General features: G+C 33.9%; 1 protein-coding gene across 1 annotated transcript; it reads right to left on the bottom strand.

Annotated features, from left to right (window-relative positions):
- Nucleotides 1-855: 855 nt before the first annotated feature.
- Nucleotides 856-3,742, bottom strand: LOC145791355 (disease resistance protein RUN1-like). The gene is made up of 2 exons (XM_082871708.1): nt 3,522-3,742; nt 856-1,840 (listed from the first exon to the last, which is right to left on the bottom strand). Exons 1-2 carry the CDS (start codon nt 3,740-3,742, stop codon nt 856-858), a joined length of 1,206 nt encoding a protein of 401 aa, XP_082727834.1.
- Between the last annotated feature and the right edge of the window lie 15,867 nt (nt 3,743-19,609).

Below are 19,609 nucleotides of genomic sequence, written 5' to 3'. Positions count from 1 at the left end.
GTTAAAGATTTTATCTTCTCTAGCTTTGTAGGAAATTGATCAAGATTTGAACAGCCAAAGAGATCAAGTTTTTCTAGGGATTTTAAATGACCAATTTTGCATGGATGCTTCTTAAGATTTTTGCAACCTTTGAGATTCAAGAAAACAAACCTCCCTAATTCACTTATTGATTCATGAACCTCAACCAAACGAATGCAATTCTCTAGGATCAAATCCTCAAGATTAGGGAGTTCGGTGAAGTTGGGAGTAGTGCAGAGACCATGGGAATGACTAAGAATGATATAAGCAACTACCAGATTAAGAAGGAAAACAATTTTCAGAATTCATATGTTAATCTTCAAAAGAATAGATAATGAAAATAAATATGGAATTTGTTTAATCGTACCCTGGTTCCCTTCCAAACTTGCTCCAACTTGCTATTCCACAATTCAAGACCAACCAGACTCTAAAGAAAAGTCACTTGGTATGGATTTTTGAGATTATCCATGCCAAGACAACCATCTTAATCTCTTAGGGAATTCCTTGTATCCTCCCTTGATTTCAACACCAATGAGCATGAGCATGAGCATGAGCAATATAAGATTTTCTATACTTGCAAATGCATCAATTTCCAAGTCACAGAAGGTTTTGTTGAACCAACTTTCTTTCTCTAAAACATGCATATCAAGGTAGAGGCCTTCAATTTTTTTTGTTCCCTTATAAGAGGAAACATTAATTAGGATAAGAAGAGAACATTAAACAAAACTTAATCAAGTATTTGAAAAGCACGTTTCTCACAATTTTTCTCCTCAATACATTAAAGGAATCCTTGTGGCGCCCCAACAATCTACATTTACCCAGCTCATTGGATGATTGTTATTGAACAATATATCTTCCCATGTCTTGAAGCAATTGATGCATCATCAATATCTTTTGTGTAGTCGTCAAGAGACATCTGTCAATGAGATTGTCCATGCCTCTTTCTGAGCAGAAATCACATGCATCTAGAATTCGAACCGTGGAATCTTTGCTCCTTGTGATAAATAAACAAGCAATATAAAAGAATAAATTCTTGTCATGGTCATCCAAATTGTCATAACTTATTTTTAATATTTCTAGTATGCCTTTCTCAAGATTATTTTTTAGTTTTTGTAATGCACTTTTCCATATGTCTAAACTTTTGTCAGATAGAGAAGAACCCAAAACTACTACAGCTAAAGGGAGCCCTCCGCAATGCCACACCACGCTTTGTGAATAAGCGAAGTATCTTTGAATGGGATGGTCTTGTCCAAAGGCATGCCAACTAAAAAGCTCCAATGATTTATTAGAATCAAGCTCCTTTACCTCAAATATATAAACTTCATTAGCCTTTAACAAATGCTTGCTCCTAGTGGTTAAGATAATTTTACTTCTTCGATGAATCAAATCAAGCTTTCCAATAAGATTATCAAACTGTTGTCGCTCATCCACATCATCAAGTACTACAAGAATCCTTTTGCAACCCATGACATTTTGGATCCTTTCTCCTCCTTCAAGCTCATTGTTTATTTTTCTCTCTTTCTTTTTAAAAATATCAACTAAACCACTAGGTCGTTTTGATTCTTCTCTAACATGTAGAAGAAAGCTAGCAGCTTCAAATCTCTGAAAGCGTAAATTATAGACATATTTGGTAAGGGTGGTCTTCCCTATTCCACCCATTCCACAAATCACTGCTATGCTAACATTACATGACTTAAAGCACAAATTAATTTTTTTAGCTTGAGATTCCATTCCAATTGGGTGGTCCGCAACATGCAAGATTACGCAATTCAACTTATCCCCAATTCTTTTGATGATTTTCTGAATAAATTTTGACTCATACCTACAAGTTGCAATTAAATGAAAAGTAATTAAAGAACACTACATGAGTGGTCAGAAAAAACTAAAAAGACTTGTATATTATCCCGATAATAGTCCAATGCACGGCCACAGAGATAAAAAAGAATTAAATACGAAAGTCTTTTTTTAAAAAAAATTAATTTAGTATATCATTTTGAATCTACATAAAAGTTTGTATAAAAAAATAGAAAAAAAATTATTTTACCGTATTGTGGCATGTTTTGATAGTATTATCTCCAATCTTTAAAAATAGTCATACCTCCCATGTGGCTTTGGACAAAAATGCAGCCGTTAACATCGTTAATTATATATGAGAAATTACAAAATACCCTCAAACCTTATATTTTTTGTTATTTTCTTTCTCTCTCATTTCTCATACGCATAATATATAATGTATAGTATTAATTTAAATAAATCAAAATTAACTATAAATTCTTAATTATTTATTGTAAGTCTAAAATTTTCATTCAAATTTTAATTTAATTATATTTTAGATCACAATTAATCCTAAGTATTTAACTAATTGTTGTAATTACTAACTTTTTAATCTAATTTTAATTTAATTATATTTTAGATCACAATTAATTCTAAATTCTTAATTATTTATCATTATAATTTCTAACATGTTAATCTAATTTTAACTTAATTACATTTTAGATTAATTCTTAATTATTCTTCATTTTATATTTTATTTAATTATATTTTAAATAAATTCTTAATTGTATTTTATATTTTATATCAATTATTAATTATATTTTAATTAACATATTAATATAATTTTAGGTTCGGAAAAAATGGGGGTAAAATTATCATTTTGTTGTATTAATTTCATTATAATTTATCAAGAAAACAAAACTTACTCTAAAAAATAGTGTGTGTAACACACATTCCGTTAGTTTGGATAAAAAACTAATGGTAGCACTTTACTCCAAAATAACGTGGGGATTTTCTGACTATTTTTGAACCATAGGAGGGTAAAGTGCTCTAGCCCCAAACCACAAGGGGTAAAATGAATTTAAACCAAAAAAATATTATATTACTTTAAAATTAGCTACTAAAAAGTTGATTGTTGAACACATCTAAAAAAAAGAAAAGAAAAAAGTTTATTGTTCCACAAATATCTATTGAAAAAAAGAGAATAAATTACAATGACCTTCCGTGAGATTTAGAGAAAATATAATAAATTTTACAGTTTTGATATAATTACATTAAGCTTAGTTAAAGTTTAATTCATATAATACTCATTCACATTTAAGTGAAGAGATTATATTGTTGTATCTTTTATGCTTGTATGCTTTTTCTATTTATATTTGTGTCTATGCACTATTAGCTTTAATTTTAGTTTGTTTAGTTTATTGAAAGGGAGGGAGATTAGTGTGAGTATGTCAAAACTATAATGCTACTTGCATTTTCTCTAAATTTTAAAAGAGGTCAATATAATTTATTTGGGAAATTCTATTTCCACCACCCTGATAAACTCAGTGAACACACTTAATGAAAAATTAGATTAATGACAATTATATCATAATTAAAAATTACTATAATAGCCATTGATCAACACTCCTAATATTATATATACAAATTCTTTATACACATCTTTTAGAAATAAAAATATCTCAATATACACTTTTTCTTTTGTAGTCACTTTGCTGGGGTGCTCTAACGTGATATTGCAATCTGGGTGTCGTCCAACTAGCAAGGTTTCCTCGAATTCTTGAACTTGGTCACTATTTTTAAGGGGATTGAAGGGTTTGGGATCAGGAACTGAAGGTGGGTTGTCGAGGAGGAAGATGTCCTTGAGGATGGTGTTGTTCTTGAGGACAGTGAATACAGGGATTGTCTTCTCTTGTTCTTGTGCTTCTTCTCTCTTATCAGAAGCAGCCATAGTGGGGGAAAAAGTTGCAGAGAGAGAGAGAGAATTGATTCGGAGGTTAAACTACGAAGTTATGAATTTTTTTTGGAATTTAATGGACGAAATTATGCATAATATTCGGAAATCAAGTTCCGAATGAAACACATATATTCGGAAACCCAGTGCCGAGCACTTCCAGCTACAAAACAAACATACTTTCATGCCAATGGAGTGAAGAGAGATCCGAAAATTGTCAATCTAATAACAAAATGATAACTGTAATAATAAAATTGAAAGATTTCTTACCTTAAACAAGGTTTTCAATAGTGTTTAGTAGATGTTCAATGGAGCTCTTGAAATCTTCAATGGAGGTGAGGAAAGTGCAGATTTTTTTTTTTTTTGGTTTCCTGTTTGAACTTCTTCTTCTTCCTTCCTGTTTGAAGTACAAATGTAAATTGGGGTCACTTTGGTCTTCACGAGAGTGGGTGGAAATTAAAGTGTGTATATTTTGAGGGTAAAGTGTGTATATGAGTGAAGGATTTACTTGTAATTTTAAGGATGTGGGTTGAGATAATTACTTAATAATTAAATTAATAGTGATGTGTATTGAAAAAAGATTTGCCCTGAATTTATTAGGGGGGTGGAAATAGAATTACCCAATTTATTTGGATAAAAGACAGTTTTAGTCCTTAAAGTATGCATTGTTTTTCATTTTAGTTCCTTAAATTTCAATTTTGTCATTTTGGTATTCAAAATTGTTAATTTGAGTCAATTTGCTCCTAGGTTTAACGTCCGTTAACATAAATATGAATAAAAGACAGTTTTGGTCCCCAAAGTATTCATTTCTTGTCATTTTAGTCCCTCAGTTTTTAAATTTTGTTATTTTGGTCCTCAAAGTTATCAATCTGGTCCTAATTCAAATTGACAAATCTGAGAACCAAAATAACAAGATTCAAAACTTGAAGGACTAAAATGACAATAAATGCATATTTTATGAACCAAAACTGTCTTTTATTCAAATTTTTGTTAATGAACGTTAAACTAGACTCAAATTGACAATTTTGATGACCAAATTGACAAAATTGTAACTTAAGAGATTAAAATGACAAAGAGTATATACTTTAAGGGCTAAAATTTTCTTTTATCCTAATTTATCCTAATCAAAAATAAATAAATAAATAAAATAAAATAAAAAAACCAAAGAGTAAAGAAAGCCACAAATTTTAAATATGAATATTGCAATATTTCTAGCAACATTCTAAAATTATGTTCTTATGATTAGTCCTACTTATACTGATTTGAGGCCAGTTTAACAAATAGACTCACTCCAAAGGGTAAGAGGTAAAATGTCTCACAAAAGTATATAGAAAAATACATTTTTTATTTTGTCTAACTAGTTTAGTTAGTGTACACTCCAATCATATTCTTTATTTCAGCTAATCAATCAAACTAATTTATTTAACTTTTAAAAAAGAAATATTATAAACATAAATAAATGAATAAATCATGTTTTTATGACATACTACATATGTTGACGTGACATTTACAAATATTGTTTTTAAAAAATATACAATTAAATTATTTTTTTCAAATATTAAATTATTTAAATATATATATATATATTTTTTCAAATGGTAATATGCAAATACAAAACCAAATCAATTACATACAATATACAAACACAAGACCAACCAAAAGAATAGTACTTGATCAGATGGAAAGAGCAAATTCAGTGGGAAACCTTTTTGCCTTTCAATGAAGACTAGTTAGTTGTGAAGAGCCAAAATTAAAATGGCCATGTTGCCTCTTCCAATGGAGAGCTCTTTAGAGAAGGAGAAAAGCAATTGCACTAGCAAAAATGCTTCAAGATGCTCTTTTACCTCCTCATTTGGAGATGATCTAAGTCCAATGCCCCCAAATAATTCAACATGAACTACTCACATTAATAAATATTCACTAAACCATGGCAATAAATTTCCCATCTTTTCATAGTTAACAATTGAGTTTTATACAAAAGTTTCACATGCGGATATACATTCAATGATAAAAATACACATGAATCTATAGCATGTGAAGCACCTAGTCTCAAAACAATAAAATGCCCTTAAGGGCTTGCATCTTTCAAGGCAGTAGCCCGGTTACACAAAATGGTCTCTCGGATCCATACACATTTAGCCCTTGGCTTTACCAAAATTCACAACAAAAATAAGAGAGCTATTTACTCTTCACAAAAAGATATCCACGCCCTCAGTTCGGCGGAATCACCACATCTTTACATGCACCAAAGTCCCATAGGGGTGAGCATAAAGCCCAGTAGAGAATTCTCACAAAGTATATACAGTTATACAATTCTCAATGAAATATAAATGTTCATGCAATGCCATGCTTTCTTAAAGAAAATTCCATTTCATGCTCTTTTTAAAATTTCCATTTCAATAAAAGTTAGCAATCTCAACACATTTCAAACAAACTTCCAATTTTAATCAATAGAGGCGATAAATACGACACTGGTAATCCCTAAGCTGGTGTCTATAAGTAGACTCTACGAGTACTATCAAACTATCATTTTTACCGGTATTAACCGGAAGGCTCAACACCCATCCGCGCGATTTTCTGGTCTTTCACCATGGACACTCAGGCGAACTTATTAAGTTCAACTACACCCCCTATCCAGATTTATCACGTATTTACCCCATAACACATTTCCATAGTTCTCATTACAATGTAATCTTTCTCAACGTAAACACTTTTCCAACTCATGCCAAGATGTACAATGATGATAATGAACCAATTGAAAACATGATGCAATAATTACTATTTCATAGTATTTCTCTATTTTCAAAATACCTCTACAACATTAACAATTAACCCCATCTCTCATTTCTTTTTTTCAAAACTAATTCACAAAATACCCATGGGCCATCCATTTATAGTAACAACAACTCCCACCATGCACAAACCACAAGAAGTTAGCCTCTTCAAGGAAATATAAGATGTCTTCAACATAAAACCTAAGGTTTTACAACTTTAACATTTCATGGTACATAATCATTCATCACTTTCCAACAACACATGTTCAAGTAATTTAACTAATATGTTGTAATAACATTTCATTTCGCAAACCTTTAATAGATTTCCATTTTTGCCAAACTTGTTATGAGATTCACTCTCAATCATTTTCATGACACAAAATAATAAAGGATTTCTTAAGTATTTTCTTATTTTCCAAAATCCCCAAAGTCTAGGGTTCTTCATCACATACAAAATACTTTTTCCCATTTCTTGGTGAAAACCCTAATCAAAACATCTTTCTTAGATTAATAAGATGAAACCCTCAAAGATTGACCAAAAATTTTGAAAGTCTAAAACCCTTTTTTGAAAAATCTCTACATTTTTAAAATCACAAGATTGAAATCATCAAAACTAGAAGGAAACTCTTAAATCATCAACAAAATAGCAAAACTTGTATACATAACTCAAGAATGTCCCCACCTCAAGGTCCTTGAGAAGATGGAGAAGAGAAACCCTAGTTTAGATGGATGCTCCTTCAACCCTCACTACACCAAAAGGAACCCTAGTTCTTGATCTTCAAGATTTAGAGGAAGATGATGATGATCTTAGCCCAAAGATTGCAAGAATCAAAGAGTTTTAATGCTTGAGGAAGTTTTCTAGAGAGAATGGGGAGAAAATAGGGTTTAGAGTGAGAGAGGAATGTGCAAAATGTGGTATACATTCGAACCAAAAAGAGAAGAAAAACAGAGATTCGAGTTGCCCCATCTACCGCACGTGCAGCGTGCCCCCTCCCCCCGCGCACGTGTAGAGCGCTCTTCCCGCACGAGCGACCTTCATCCCTGCACGTGCGGGGCTCCTCTCCCACACCTCTCTCCACTCGTGCATATTAGACAGAATGCACCCCAAACCTCCCATGTATTTCGCACGTGCGACCTCACTCCCCGCACGTGCGGCCCAAGGCCACCGCACGTGCGGCCCTGGCCCAGCAGTCCAGAAAAATTTGTGTCGGTCCCCGGGCACTCCGGACTCGACCGCACACCTACCGAAGTGAAAAGAAATTCAATTCAAAATAAGCAAGGATGAGAGTTTAGCAAAAAGGCATCCGGACACAACAATCCCAAAGAAAACTAGAAAGAAGGAACGTGTAGCAAAATCGACCATCACAACATCCATCACAACATGTATTAGGTAAATATATTTAAAATTAGCGGAGAAATTTATTGTAAAAATTTTCAACATTAAAAATTAATTAAGTATTGATAGTTGTAAGTATTAAACATTGAAAACTTTAATTAGTTTTAGTTTTATCAAGTACCTCTAAGGTCATGAGGTTTTTTTTTTTCCTTTAATATTTTTAAAAAATAATAATAATTTATAGAATTGACCCACTTTTCAAACAATTTAGAAAACTGTCGCGCCCCGTATTTTATTACTCGGATAACATTACCAATATCCATTAATTAAGTCCATTTACAAATGACCATTCATTCTGTGATGAAATGATGCATAATTAAATATACATATTCATTCTCGTTATAGAACAATGACATTTACATACAATTAAAAGAAATACCCTGAGACTTACAATAAAAGAGAGGACACTATTCTTTACAAAAAAAACACTTAGCCAAACAAACAAATGAAGTAGTACAAGCTCACCAAACAATCTCATATTAAAACATTAAGAGATATGCGGGTACAAAATAATCATACATATACTTGAAATCATACAATGTCAAAAACTATACAATCCTATTACATCATCTCTTAAATCCCATTTATTTAATTAACAACAACTAGTTAACTTAAATAAATAAACATGTTTTAATGGTAACAAGACATCCTTTTAAATTTATTCAATTACCTCATTGTCAATTGAATCAAATAATTAAACAATTCATAATGACATCTAACAAAGCATCAAATACATTTTATATAGTCTTATGAGATTAATGCATATGCCATGTCATGCTCAAAATATTTTTCTCATCTTTTAAAAATCTTATGCACAATGCCAATTTAAAAACACATTAATCCAACAATTTCAATAAAATTTCAAGGTGATAAATACGACTCAGGTAATCTTTAGGCTGATGTCTACAAGTAGACTATACAAATACTACCAAATTGTCATTTTTACCAGTATTAACCAGAAGGCTTGACACCTATCCGCGCAGGTTTCTGGTCTTTCACCATGGACACTCAGGCCAACTTAACCAATACCAATGACACCTCCTATCCGGACTTACCAACATATTTACCAAAAACAAAACAATAGATCTTGTTTCACAAAACAATTTCTCTTTTAAAAACCATAACCTTCCAATGCAAGATTAAAAAAATCAATTTCAATAGTGATTCGATAAAATGATAATGCAAAATGTACAATCCTTCATATGATTCCATTTTCAATTTCCTCCACACAATTCTTCATTGTGATCAATTTCCATGTCCCTATCAATGTAATATCATGATACAATCCCAAGAGATAATATAACTATACCAATATTCATGTATGTACCACATGTAAATCAATAACTTCCAACTTAGTCTTTTCAAGATAATTTAACAATATTCTTTATATAAAACAAACTTCCAAAATCAAACATTTTCTTATCTTTCCATGGATCTCCTTGTTTAACTACCAACATGGTAACCTTCTACCGATTACCAAAACCAAAACTTCTAAACAATAGATTTATCAATAGCAGTAACATACGACACCAAAGCGAGTTCAAGTTTTCATCAATTTTTAACTCACACACTATCAATGAAATGTAATTACAATCCTTTCAAAACTCATCTCTATCCCAAACATTAAATAGAATCAAATTCCTAATTTTCTCACGCAAGAAAAATCTTAGGATCTTCAAATTAAATCATAATTCTCAATAAACATATGTGAATATTCCAACACTTTATCAATTATATCAAAATCTTCTCTCAAGACTATAATTATAAAATATAACACGAGTGTTCACTTTCTAATTATCAATATCGACCCCATCAAATTAAATCAAGAAAAAATAATAAATAAAATAAAAGTTTTGATAAATTATTCTTGTTTTAATCCAATTCATCTATTTGCTTCCAACGAGCTAAAATCACATTCTTTTCTTTTCTTATCGACGACCACCAACCCATTAAAATATCTCATATATGAATTGAGGTAATATTAAGATAATATAACTCAACTAGTAAAACTAGAGACCAAATACCATACCACATCAACTTACTCTTGCTTATTTCCCCCAATTCTCATATATGGTCAACTTCATTAGTTTTAATCTCATAATATTAAAAGTTAGGAATTAAACCCAATAACACTGCTTTAATTACGAAAGATTTAAAATATTAACTAAACTAATTTAATTCATCAATTTAGTAAGTTCATTATATTCACCATCTTCCAAGTTAATAACACCAAACATAACTTTGCATGTCTTATCTCTCAAATACACCCACATTTCATGTCTATTCAATTTTTCATAAATCTCTACAATCATCAATTTCACAACATTTCTAAAATTAATAAATCAATATGATATTTACATAAGAATTATTAAATATGCCCAATAGTAACATTTTCAAGGTTGTAAGTTCAAAAGTCTACGTCTCACATTTTCATCTTCGCAAAAATGAACATAACTAAATTATCAACATATTCCTTCCATAAAATATCATGAATATAACACTTTTAGAGTTTTTAATCTCAAACAACCCTATAATCCCAACTTAGGCATTTACTCGATATTCATCAACATTAATTTATTTTTCTCAAAAATAAATTCTAAATCAAAGATGAAAAAAAGAATTATTTCAACTTTATATTTCTCAAATAAATCATTTAATCATAATATGATGTAAATACAATCCACACAATTATGAAAATTAAATTTTCAGATTTTTAGCAACAAAATTTCATCACAATGTGATCTTCCCAAATCAACATCAAAATATCAATTTTTCTTAACATTTCAATATAATTTTTCTTCTAAAAATTACCAAACAAAATCTGAAAATAAATAAATAAATATATATGCAATACCTCTTATAATGACATATTTTCTCAAAATAATCCTAACATAGCTTTAATGTAAAAATATGAAGAAAGTCTCTACCTCAAATATGAAGAAAAGCAATTCGAAAATGCAAACATCACCCGATCATGAATCCGAAAATACAATTGCGAGAATCACGACGAGCTCTCCAACTTTCATTTACAATATTTTTACAAAATCTCATTTTAAGAACTCTCATTTAAAGTTCAAAGCTCGAGTAACAATGGAGAAAGATAAAGGGAGAGACACGGACAGAGAGGGTCTCTGTCAAAACCAAAATAAGGAAAAAGAAATGAGAAGGAAGGGAAAGAAGGCACAAGGAAATGGAGAGGGGGGAGGGGGCAGCCCCACGTGGTTGCCCTTTTCAAGAATTGTTTTCTCCTAATAAAAATATATAATATAATTTTTATAATAATATTTTAAAATTTTATAATATAAATTATAAAATAATATAGTTTTTTTATTATAAAATATAATATTTTTGTACACCATAAAATATAATATTTTGCTTATCACGAAATATATATTCATTTTATTCACTTTAAAAAAATTATAATTTTTTATCATATGGTACATATCATAAAATTAACTATCAAATATTTATTATAATCTTATATAATAAATAATTACAACTCCTAATGTGGTTACTATCAATTACATAATTAAAAAGGACCAAATAGTTAAACATGAGTCACTAAACAAACTCAAATTAAATTGAATCTAATTCGTGGGTCTCAACCATAAGTCAAACATGGTCCAATTATATACCAAAATAGACCAAACAAATTTATCTCAAATCTTGATCCGAACACCAAAAACTGAATTTCAAATTCTGTTATAAATTAAACTGAACGTCAATCAGTCCGTGAATTTTCATAAAACAAATACTCATCATTTAATTCTGAAACTTTTATCCAACGTGCTAGACTCATATGAGAATAACATATAAAAATTTCATATTTTCTGAGATTGGAAACTATTTTTAAAAAATACAAAACTGAACTGTTTTCACACAAAATTTACACAGTAATTAAATTCGAAAATTTGCTCAATTAAATTAAGCACTGGTTATTTAAAAAAAAGATCTGGGTCATTACAAAAACTAACCTGCTTTTTGAAATCGCATTTTAAAAATGTAATTTTAAATTGAAAATGCAATATATCTTAGTGAAGTCCATGTCATCATAAAATTACATTTTCAACGTGCAATTTCAATTGAAAATGCGATTTCAATTTAAAATTGTATTTTCAAAATGTGATTTTATAAAGGAAGTTAGTTTCTCAAATAGTTTGAAAAGTTGATCAATTCTCTAAATTTTTTTTCTTTTTTAGAACATTTTTAAAAAAAACCCTAAGTTCAGCCACCATCTTACTATTAAGAAAATATTATTTCCTTCAAATTTAACAAATGCCAATTAGGAAAATATTCTTTCGTATGGTTATATTATAAATTATTATTTGTTTACAAAAGGTCAAATACTCGATATTTGTTGTACTTTTTAGAGTGTAAAACTATATTTATTATTTTAAAAAAAATTCTAATTCTAATTCATTTTTTTGTATAATACTTTTTTTTGGACCCCTTATATATATATTTTTTTTGATCGGCAAAAACCTTTTTTTGGGTTCCATATTGACAGATAGGCTAACTATGTTGAAATAAAATAAATGGGTAGATCCAAGAACTTAGATCAAAATAGTTGTTACTATTTTTAGTTAATTAATGGGAAATTTTTAGAAATTTTGAAAGAATCAGTGTAAGTTAGAAAAATATCAATTTGATTTTTTTGAGATTTTTTATAAGGGCATGAAAGCTATTTGCATGATCATTTACAAGTAAATGTCATCTTATAGAAAAAATAACATAGTTCTTATACTTTCTAACATGTCTCTTATAATTTCTTTGAGAGAACAGTTAGACCAATTTGAAATGCTTAATGAGTGGAAAGAAGTAATAACATGGTAACATTAGTATTTTATATTTAAAAATTAAAAAATTTTGAATTTTAATATTAAACACCGTTATTTTTTGCAATATTATAAATAATATAATATATATATATATATATATTTTAAGGATGTTATTATTGTATTTGAAACTAATGTCATACTTATTACTAATAAGTATAATTTTATTTGGATATCTATTAATATTTTCAATATTTGTATTTAAAACAAAATAATAATAATGAAAAGTAACAGTAATTTTGAATTTTAAAATATGATTTTGAAAATCTTGTCATATTGGCCTTATAACAAATTCTCATGCAATAATGAACATGACCAAGTTATTTCGATTAGGGTAAATTATGCTTTGCCTATTTTATGTTTAGTCATTTTTTTACTTTGGCCTTTAAAAAGTTTATTTTTTCTTACTTTGGCCCTTTACTTTTCAAGTTTTTCCCAATTTATTCCTAAAGCTAACTTCTATTCAAAATTATATAGAAGATATCACAATAACTGTCATGTGACTGTTAAAATTTTATGTTATGTGACAGTTATTGTGACATTTTTTGTATAATTTTGAATAGAAGTTAGCTTTAGAAATAAATTGAGAAAAATTTGAAACATGAAGGGTCAAAATAAAAAGCAAATAAATTTTCAAGGCTAAAATAAGAAAGTGATTAAACTTAAACGCGCCAAAGTGTAATTTACCCTTTTTGTTATTGAAACAATCCGTAAAGTTTCATATGAAAAAAATGTATTTTCACATTCATTGTCACGCCCTCAAAATAAACCCTATTATATGTATATTACTGACATGCATTATTTAAAGAAAACAATTTATTCATTCATTCATCAGAGTATTACTAAATAAAAACATTACATGTAACATCAAATTAAATGCCCTATGGGCTTACATCTTTCCAAGCTAACACTTGGACACAAAAAGGATGAGTACTAACTCATTTACAAGTTAAGCCCTAGGCTTTAATGTTTACATGTAATCTCAAAAATAACAAAATAAAACAAATAACTAAAGACAAGTCTTCAAAATCCCAAATATCAAATCCTTCCAAGTTAAGTCCTTGGAGGTAGCTTATCACCTGAACCTGAAAATGATGTTCCCATAAAAGGTGAGCCACAGCCCAGTAGAAAAATACTAAACCAAATATAAGCATTGAATAAAGCATTAGTATTTAATAGGTGGTTAACCAAGGTAATCAGTTATAACTTACTACAGTTTCATGACACTAATGTCTATGACATGTTTCAATTCCCATTATTATTAATACGGCTCAGAACTTGGCCAAACTTACAACAATGATCTATATATCATAATCACATTACTTCCAATACCAACAAAACAAATGAGACTCAGGTTCATATCAAAACACTTCATACTTCCCGTTTGATACACATTTTAGTGTTGTATCAATAATCATGTAAAAACACTTCAATATAATAAGCACACATAATAGTGATGCTAATGGAGTCCATCCCCTATCTCCTCCCAAACAAAAATCCGGTTTAGAGGTCCATCCCCTATCTTCCCCTAAACCGTGGAGTACATCCCCTATCTCCTCCCACACAAAACAATGTATGCAAATTCATAACATATACAACACACAATCAATACACACAATGTCTGTATTAATTCAGCAGTCAAAATTGATGACTTAATCAATGATTAGTTTCAGTTATCCCTAATCCACATGCAGTGTCTACAACAAGCACGACTATCCTCCACCGATAGCCCAAAACAGTTATTTCTAGACTTGGAAAATAAATATACCAACAATTCAATAGGCGAGTGATTTACATTATCCAACTACACCATTTAATCAATAAATTCCCCAATTTCATGAATTTAACCAAATTCCCCAATTCCCTTAAATTAATTATACAAATTAATTAATTAATATAACTAGGGTTTTTCCCAAAATTACCAAAGTACTCCCAACATATCAAAATACCAAAACTTATAACAAAACTTATAAGATGGAGTAGGAAATCCCTACCTCGAAGAAAATAACCCGAATGGAGAAGACGGAGATGAAGACCAAAGACCAACGTGCTCCAAATCCCAAGTTTCTCAGATTAAAACGAAGCCCTCAACCCACTCTAACTTTTTAATAAAGGACCAAGGTTAGATACTCACTCTAGGTAGATCAATTCTTAGAGAGAAGACAAGTTTAGAGAGAGAGAAAGAGAAAGAAACCCTCAAGGGGCGGTTTTTAAAAGTTAAGAAAGAAAAAGTAGGTCAAAAAGTGATCCAAAAAGTGAAATCACAGACTGATGTAGTCGATTCCCCGCTCGAGCGTAGAAAACCCCGCTCGAGCGTCAGACACAGACTCACGCTCGAGCGTGAAAAGGGCCGCTCGAGCGTCGATTGCACCCTTCCAGAAGTTCTGCAGGCGATGACACCCGCTCGAGCGTCAAACTCTCCGCTCGAGCGGAGGAACAAAAACAAGGGATCACGCTCGAGCGTAAAAACTACCGCTCGAGCGAAAGAACTGCAGAGTAAAGTACTGGGAGATGGAAAATTACGCTCGAGCGTCAAAACTCCCGCTCGAGCGGATAAGCAACAACGAAGGGCCCGCTCGAGCGTTAAAACTTTCGCTCGAGCGTGAAGGCCAAAATCTGGGCATCACCTTTTGGCATCTAAATTCGACCAACCTGTAACAGACCCGCCCAACAACCTATACTTCAAATACAAAGAGATTAAAGGACAACAACAACCAATAAATAAATGACAGGATCCACGGAACCTAAGTCCGGATACAATAATCTGAAGAGAAAAGACCGGGGTCGCTATAACCTCCCCTCCTTAAAAGAATTTCGTCCCCGAAATTAAGCACAAGGTTTCGAAAACAAGTTTTCTCAAATTCCAACAATATAATAACTCAATAATAAAACAACTTGACCCAACACCGGCCATTCCATCCCTTAACAAAGAGGCATGTCACAATATGCAAAGTAAAAATATATTTCAACCTGCGTTAACACTATGCAATTTTCTTTCAATTTCAACGATTTTCAATTTATTCAACATATACAATGTTCCATTGAACTTCCATTTCGAGGCAAGTTCCAAATATTTCCATTAACCAAAACATTCTCAATGTTTTACAGCTTAAGACGTATATATAAAGCTCTAAAGTTCGACAATATTACAAAATCTACATACAAGATTACAAATCGATAAACATGTCCGGATATTTCTCGCGGACTTCCAACTCACGTTCCCAAGTGGCTTCCTCCACACCATGATGTTTCCACAAAACCTTTACCAAAGGGATGGTCTTGCCTCGCAAAACCTGATCCCGTCTATCCAGGACCCGAACCGGTCTCTCCTCATACGAGACATCCTCATCTACCCCTAAGTCGGTCCAATCCAATATATGCGATGGATCCGGCTCATACTTCCGGAGCATACTCACATGAAACACGTCATGTACTCCGGTCAACTGCGGTGGCAAAGCTAAACGATAGGCAGCCTCGCCAATCCTCTCAAGGATCTCAAAAGGACCAATGAACCGAGGGGACAACTTCCCACTCTTCCCAAACCTCATCAATCCCCGCCTTGGTGATATCTTCAGAAAGACATGATCACCCACCTCAAACACCAAAGGTCTCCTCCTACGATCGACATAAGATTTCTGACGACTCTGGGCTGTAACAAGCCTCCTACGGATAAACTCAACTTTCTCCGTCGTTTCCCTCACTAACTCTGGACCCAACAAAGGTGCATCACCCACCTCGGCCCAACAAACTGGAGACCTACACGGTCGGCCGTACAAGGCCTCAAACGGTGCCATACCGATACTAGACTGGAAACTGTTGTTGTGGGCAAACTCCACTAATGGCAAGTGCCTCTCCCATGACCCACTAAAGTCAAGAACACAACCCCGAAGCATATCCTCAAGGATCTGAATAGTACGGACTGCCCGTCAGTCTGAGGATGATAAGCCGTGCTAAAGGTCAACTTAATGCCTAAGGCACTCTGCAAACTCTGCCACAACCTGGCAGTAAAACGAGGATCTCTATCTGAGACGATCGTCACTGGGACCCCGTGCAACCTCACTATGTCCCGAATGTACAAGTCGGCAAGATGATCTACCGAATCTCTCACGCGCATAGGAATAAAGTGCGCCGACTCAGTCAACCGGTCGACAATCACCCAAATAGCATCACTACCCCGCTGAGTCCTCGGAAGACCCACAACGAAGTCCATAGTGACGTGTTCCCACTTCCACTCGGCAATAGGTAAGGGTTGCAACAAATCCGCTGGCCTCTGATGTTCGGCCTTCACTTGCTGACAAGTAAGGCACTTAGACACGAAAGCTGCCACATCTCTCTTCATACCCCGCCACCAAAACTGGCGACCCAAATCCCGATACATCTTAGTGCCTCCCGGATGCACCGCAAGGCGTGAATGATGAAACTCTTGGAGTACCTCCTCTCGACAAGACTCCGGCACAAACAGACGGTCTCGGTATCTCACACTCAGGTCGGGATACACCGTCAAACCCTTCTCAACCTTCCCACCGAAAATCTTCTCACGGAGGGATTCTACCTCAAGGTCACCCCTCTGAGCCTCTAACACTCGAGTCACAAGTGTAGGCTGCGCAACAACAGAAAACAAGGCCGCAGCCTCAACGGATTCGCCCAGAAGCAAATCAAACTCTCGAAGTGCACCTAACATCTCCCACTCTCGGATGGCTATACTAGCTATGTCACCAACAGGTTTCCTGCTAAGGGCGTCGGCCACCACATTGGCCTTTCCCGGATGATAATGCAATTCAAAGTCATAATCCTCAATAAATTCCATCCACCTCCTCTGCCTCAAGTTCAAGTCTTTCTGTGTGAACAGATATTTCAGACTCTTATGATCCGAGAATACCTCGAACCTCTCACCGTAAAGATAATGTCTCCAAATCTTCAAGGCAAATATCACAGCTGCTAACTCTAGATCATGCGTAGGGTAATTCTGCTCGTGAATTTTCAACTGACGTGAGCCATAGGCAACCACTTTCCCCTCTTGCATCAACACACAACCAAGACCCTCTCGTGAGGCGTCACAATAGACTGCATAACCCAACCCTCTCTCCGGAATAATCAAGACTGGAGCAGTGGTCAGTCTAACTTTTAACTCCTGGAACGATTTTTCACAAGTCTCACTCCAAACAAATTTGACTTCCTTCCGAGTCAATCTAGTCAAAGGCGAAGCTAACCTGGAGAAATCCTTTACAAACTGGCGATAATACCCAGCTAATCCCAGAAAACTGCAGATCTCAAACACACTCTTAGGCTGTGCCCAATCTTGCACTGCCTCCGTCTTGGATGTATCAACAGACACCCCTTCCCTAGAAAACCACATGGCCTAAGAACTTCACCTCCTCTAGCCAGAACTCACACTTCCCAAACTTAGCATAAAGTTGATGGGCTCTAAGTAATTCAAGCACCACTCTCAAGTGTTCCTCGTGCTCTTCCTCTGAAGGTGAATAGATAAGGATGTCGTCCACGAAGACGACTACAAAACGATCTAGAAATTCCCGGAATATCCGGTTCATCAAATCCATAAATACTGCCGGTGCATTAGTAAGCCCAAATGGCATCACCAAAAACTCATAGTGGCCATACCGCGTAAGGAATGCCGTCTTCGGAATATCCTCCTCCCTGACTCTCAACTGATGATAACCCGATCTCAAGTCTATCTTCGAGAAACAACGGGAACCTTTCAACTGATCGAACAGATCATCTATACGAGGCATAGGGTACTTATTCTTAACCGTAGCCCGATTCAATTTCCGGTAATCTATACAAAGTCTCAAAGCACCACCTTTCTTTTTAACAAAGAGGGCCGGTGCTCCCCACGGCGAAATACTAGGACGTATATAGCCTTTATCTAGCAACTCCTGGAGCTGAATCTTCAACTCAACTAACTCGGCTGGGGCAAAACGATAAGGTGCCATAGAAATCGGTGTCGTGCCAGGGACTAGGTCAATAGAGAATTTAATCTCTCGATGCGGTGGCAAACCAACAAGATCCTCGGGAAAGACGTCCGAGTACTCACAAACCACCCTTGGCAACACAATCTGAGTCTCATCATCTTCACTAATCGAAAGGTTAGCAAGTAGACCACTAAGCTCACTCCGTCCTCGCGGAACATACCCCGGTGGCAACACATTACCAACCCGGTCCCCCAGAAAATGAAAATACTCTCCGCTCACGGTACAACAAGTGACTCTCTGGCAGTAGCAATCAATAACTGTCCGGTATGACGATAACCAGTCCATACCCAAAATAACATCGAAACCTCTCATAGGCATAACTACAAAGGAAAATGGGATTCTATGATAATCAACCTCTATATCACAACCCCTCACACCTTGTTTCAAAATCAATTCACCCCCAAGAGGTGACACTACACAAATAGGAGATGCTAACTGTGCTAACTCCAACTCCAAAACAGATGCAAATGCAGTAGACACAAAGGAATGAGATGCACCCGTATCAATCAAAACATTAGCAACCGAGTTGCAAAACAAGAAGGTACCTCTCACAACTGATGGTGCCGGCACAAGATCCTGCACGGTAACAGCATACACACGCCCAGACGACCTCTGATCAACCTGCTCACCCCTAGGAGCATAAGACTATTGCACCGACTGGGACGATGAAGCCCCCTGATTGGCCCTCGAGGCCTGACCCGACTGAGCTGGCTACTGACCCTGAATCGGCCTCAAACCAGATGCACCAGGTGTGCTACCCAACTGCGGGCAATACCTCTTTATATGCCCCGGCTGACCACACTGATAACACGAGAGTGGCTGGCCTCTACCCTGGCTCTGGCTTTGAGATCGAGCCAAAGATGATGCTG

The sequence above is a fragment of the Camellia sinensis genome, chromosome 5 (genome assembly GCF_055761805.1).
Source record: "Camellia sinensis isolate YWXY chromosome 5, ASM5576180v1, whole genome shotgun sequence".
Taxonomy (NCBI): Eukaryota; Viridiplantae; Streptophyta; class Magnoliopsida; order Ericales; family Theaceae; genus Camellia; species Camellia sinensis.
This window is presented reverse-complemented; position numbering and strand designations above follow the sequence as displayed.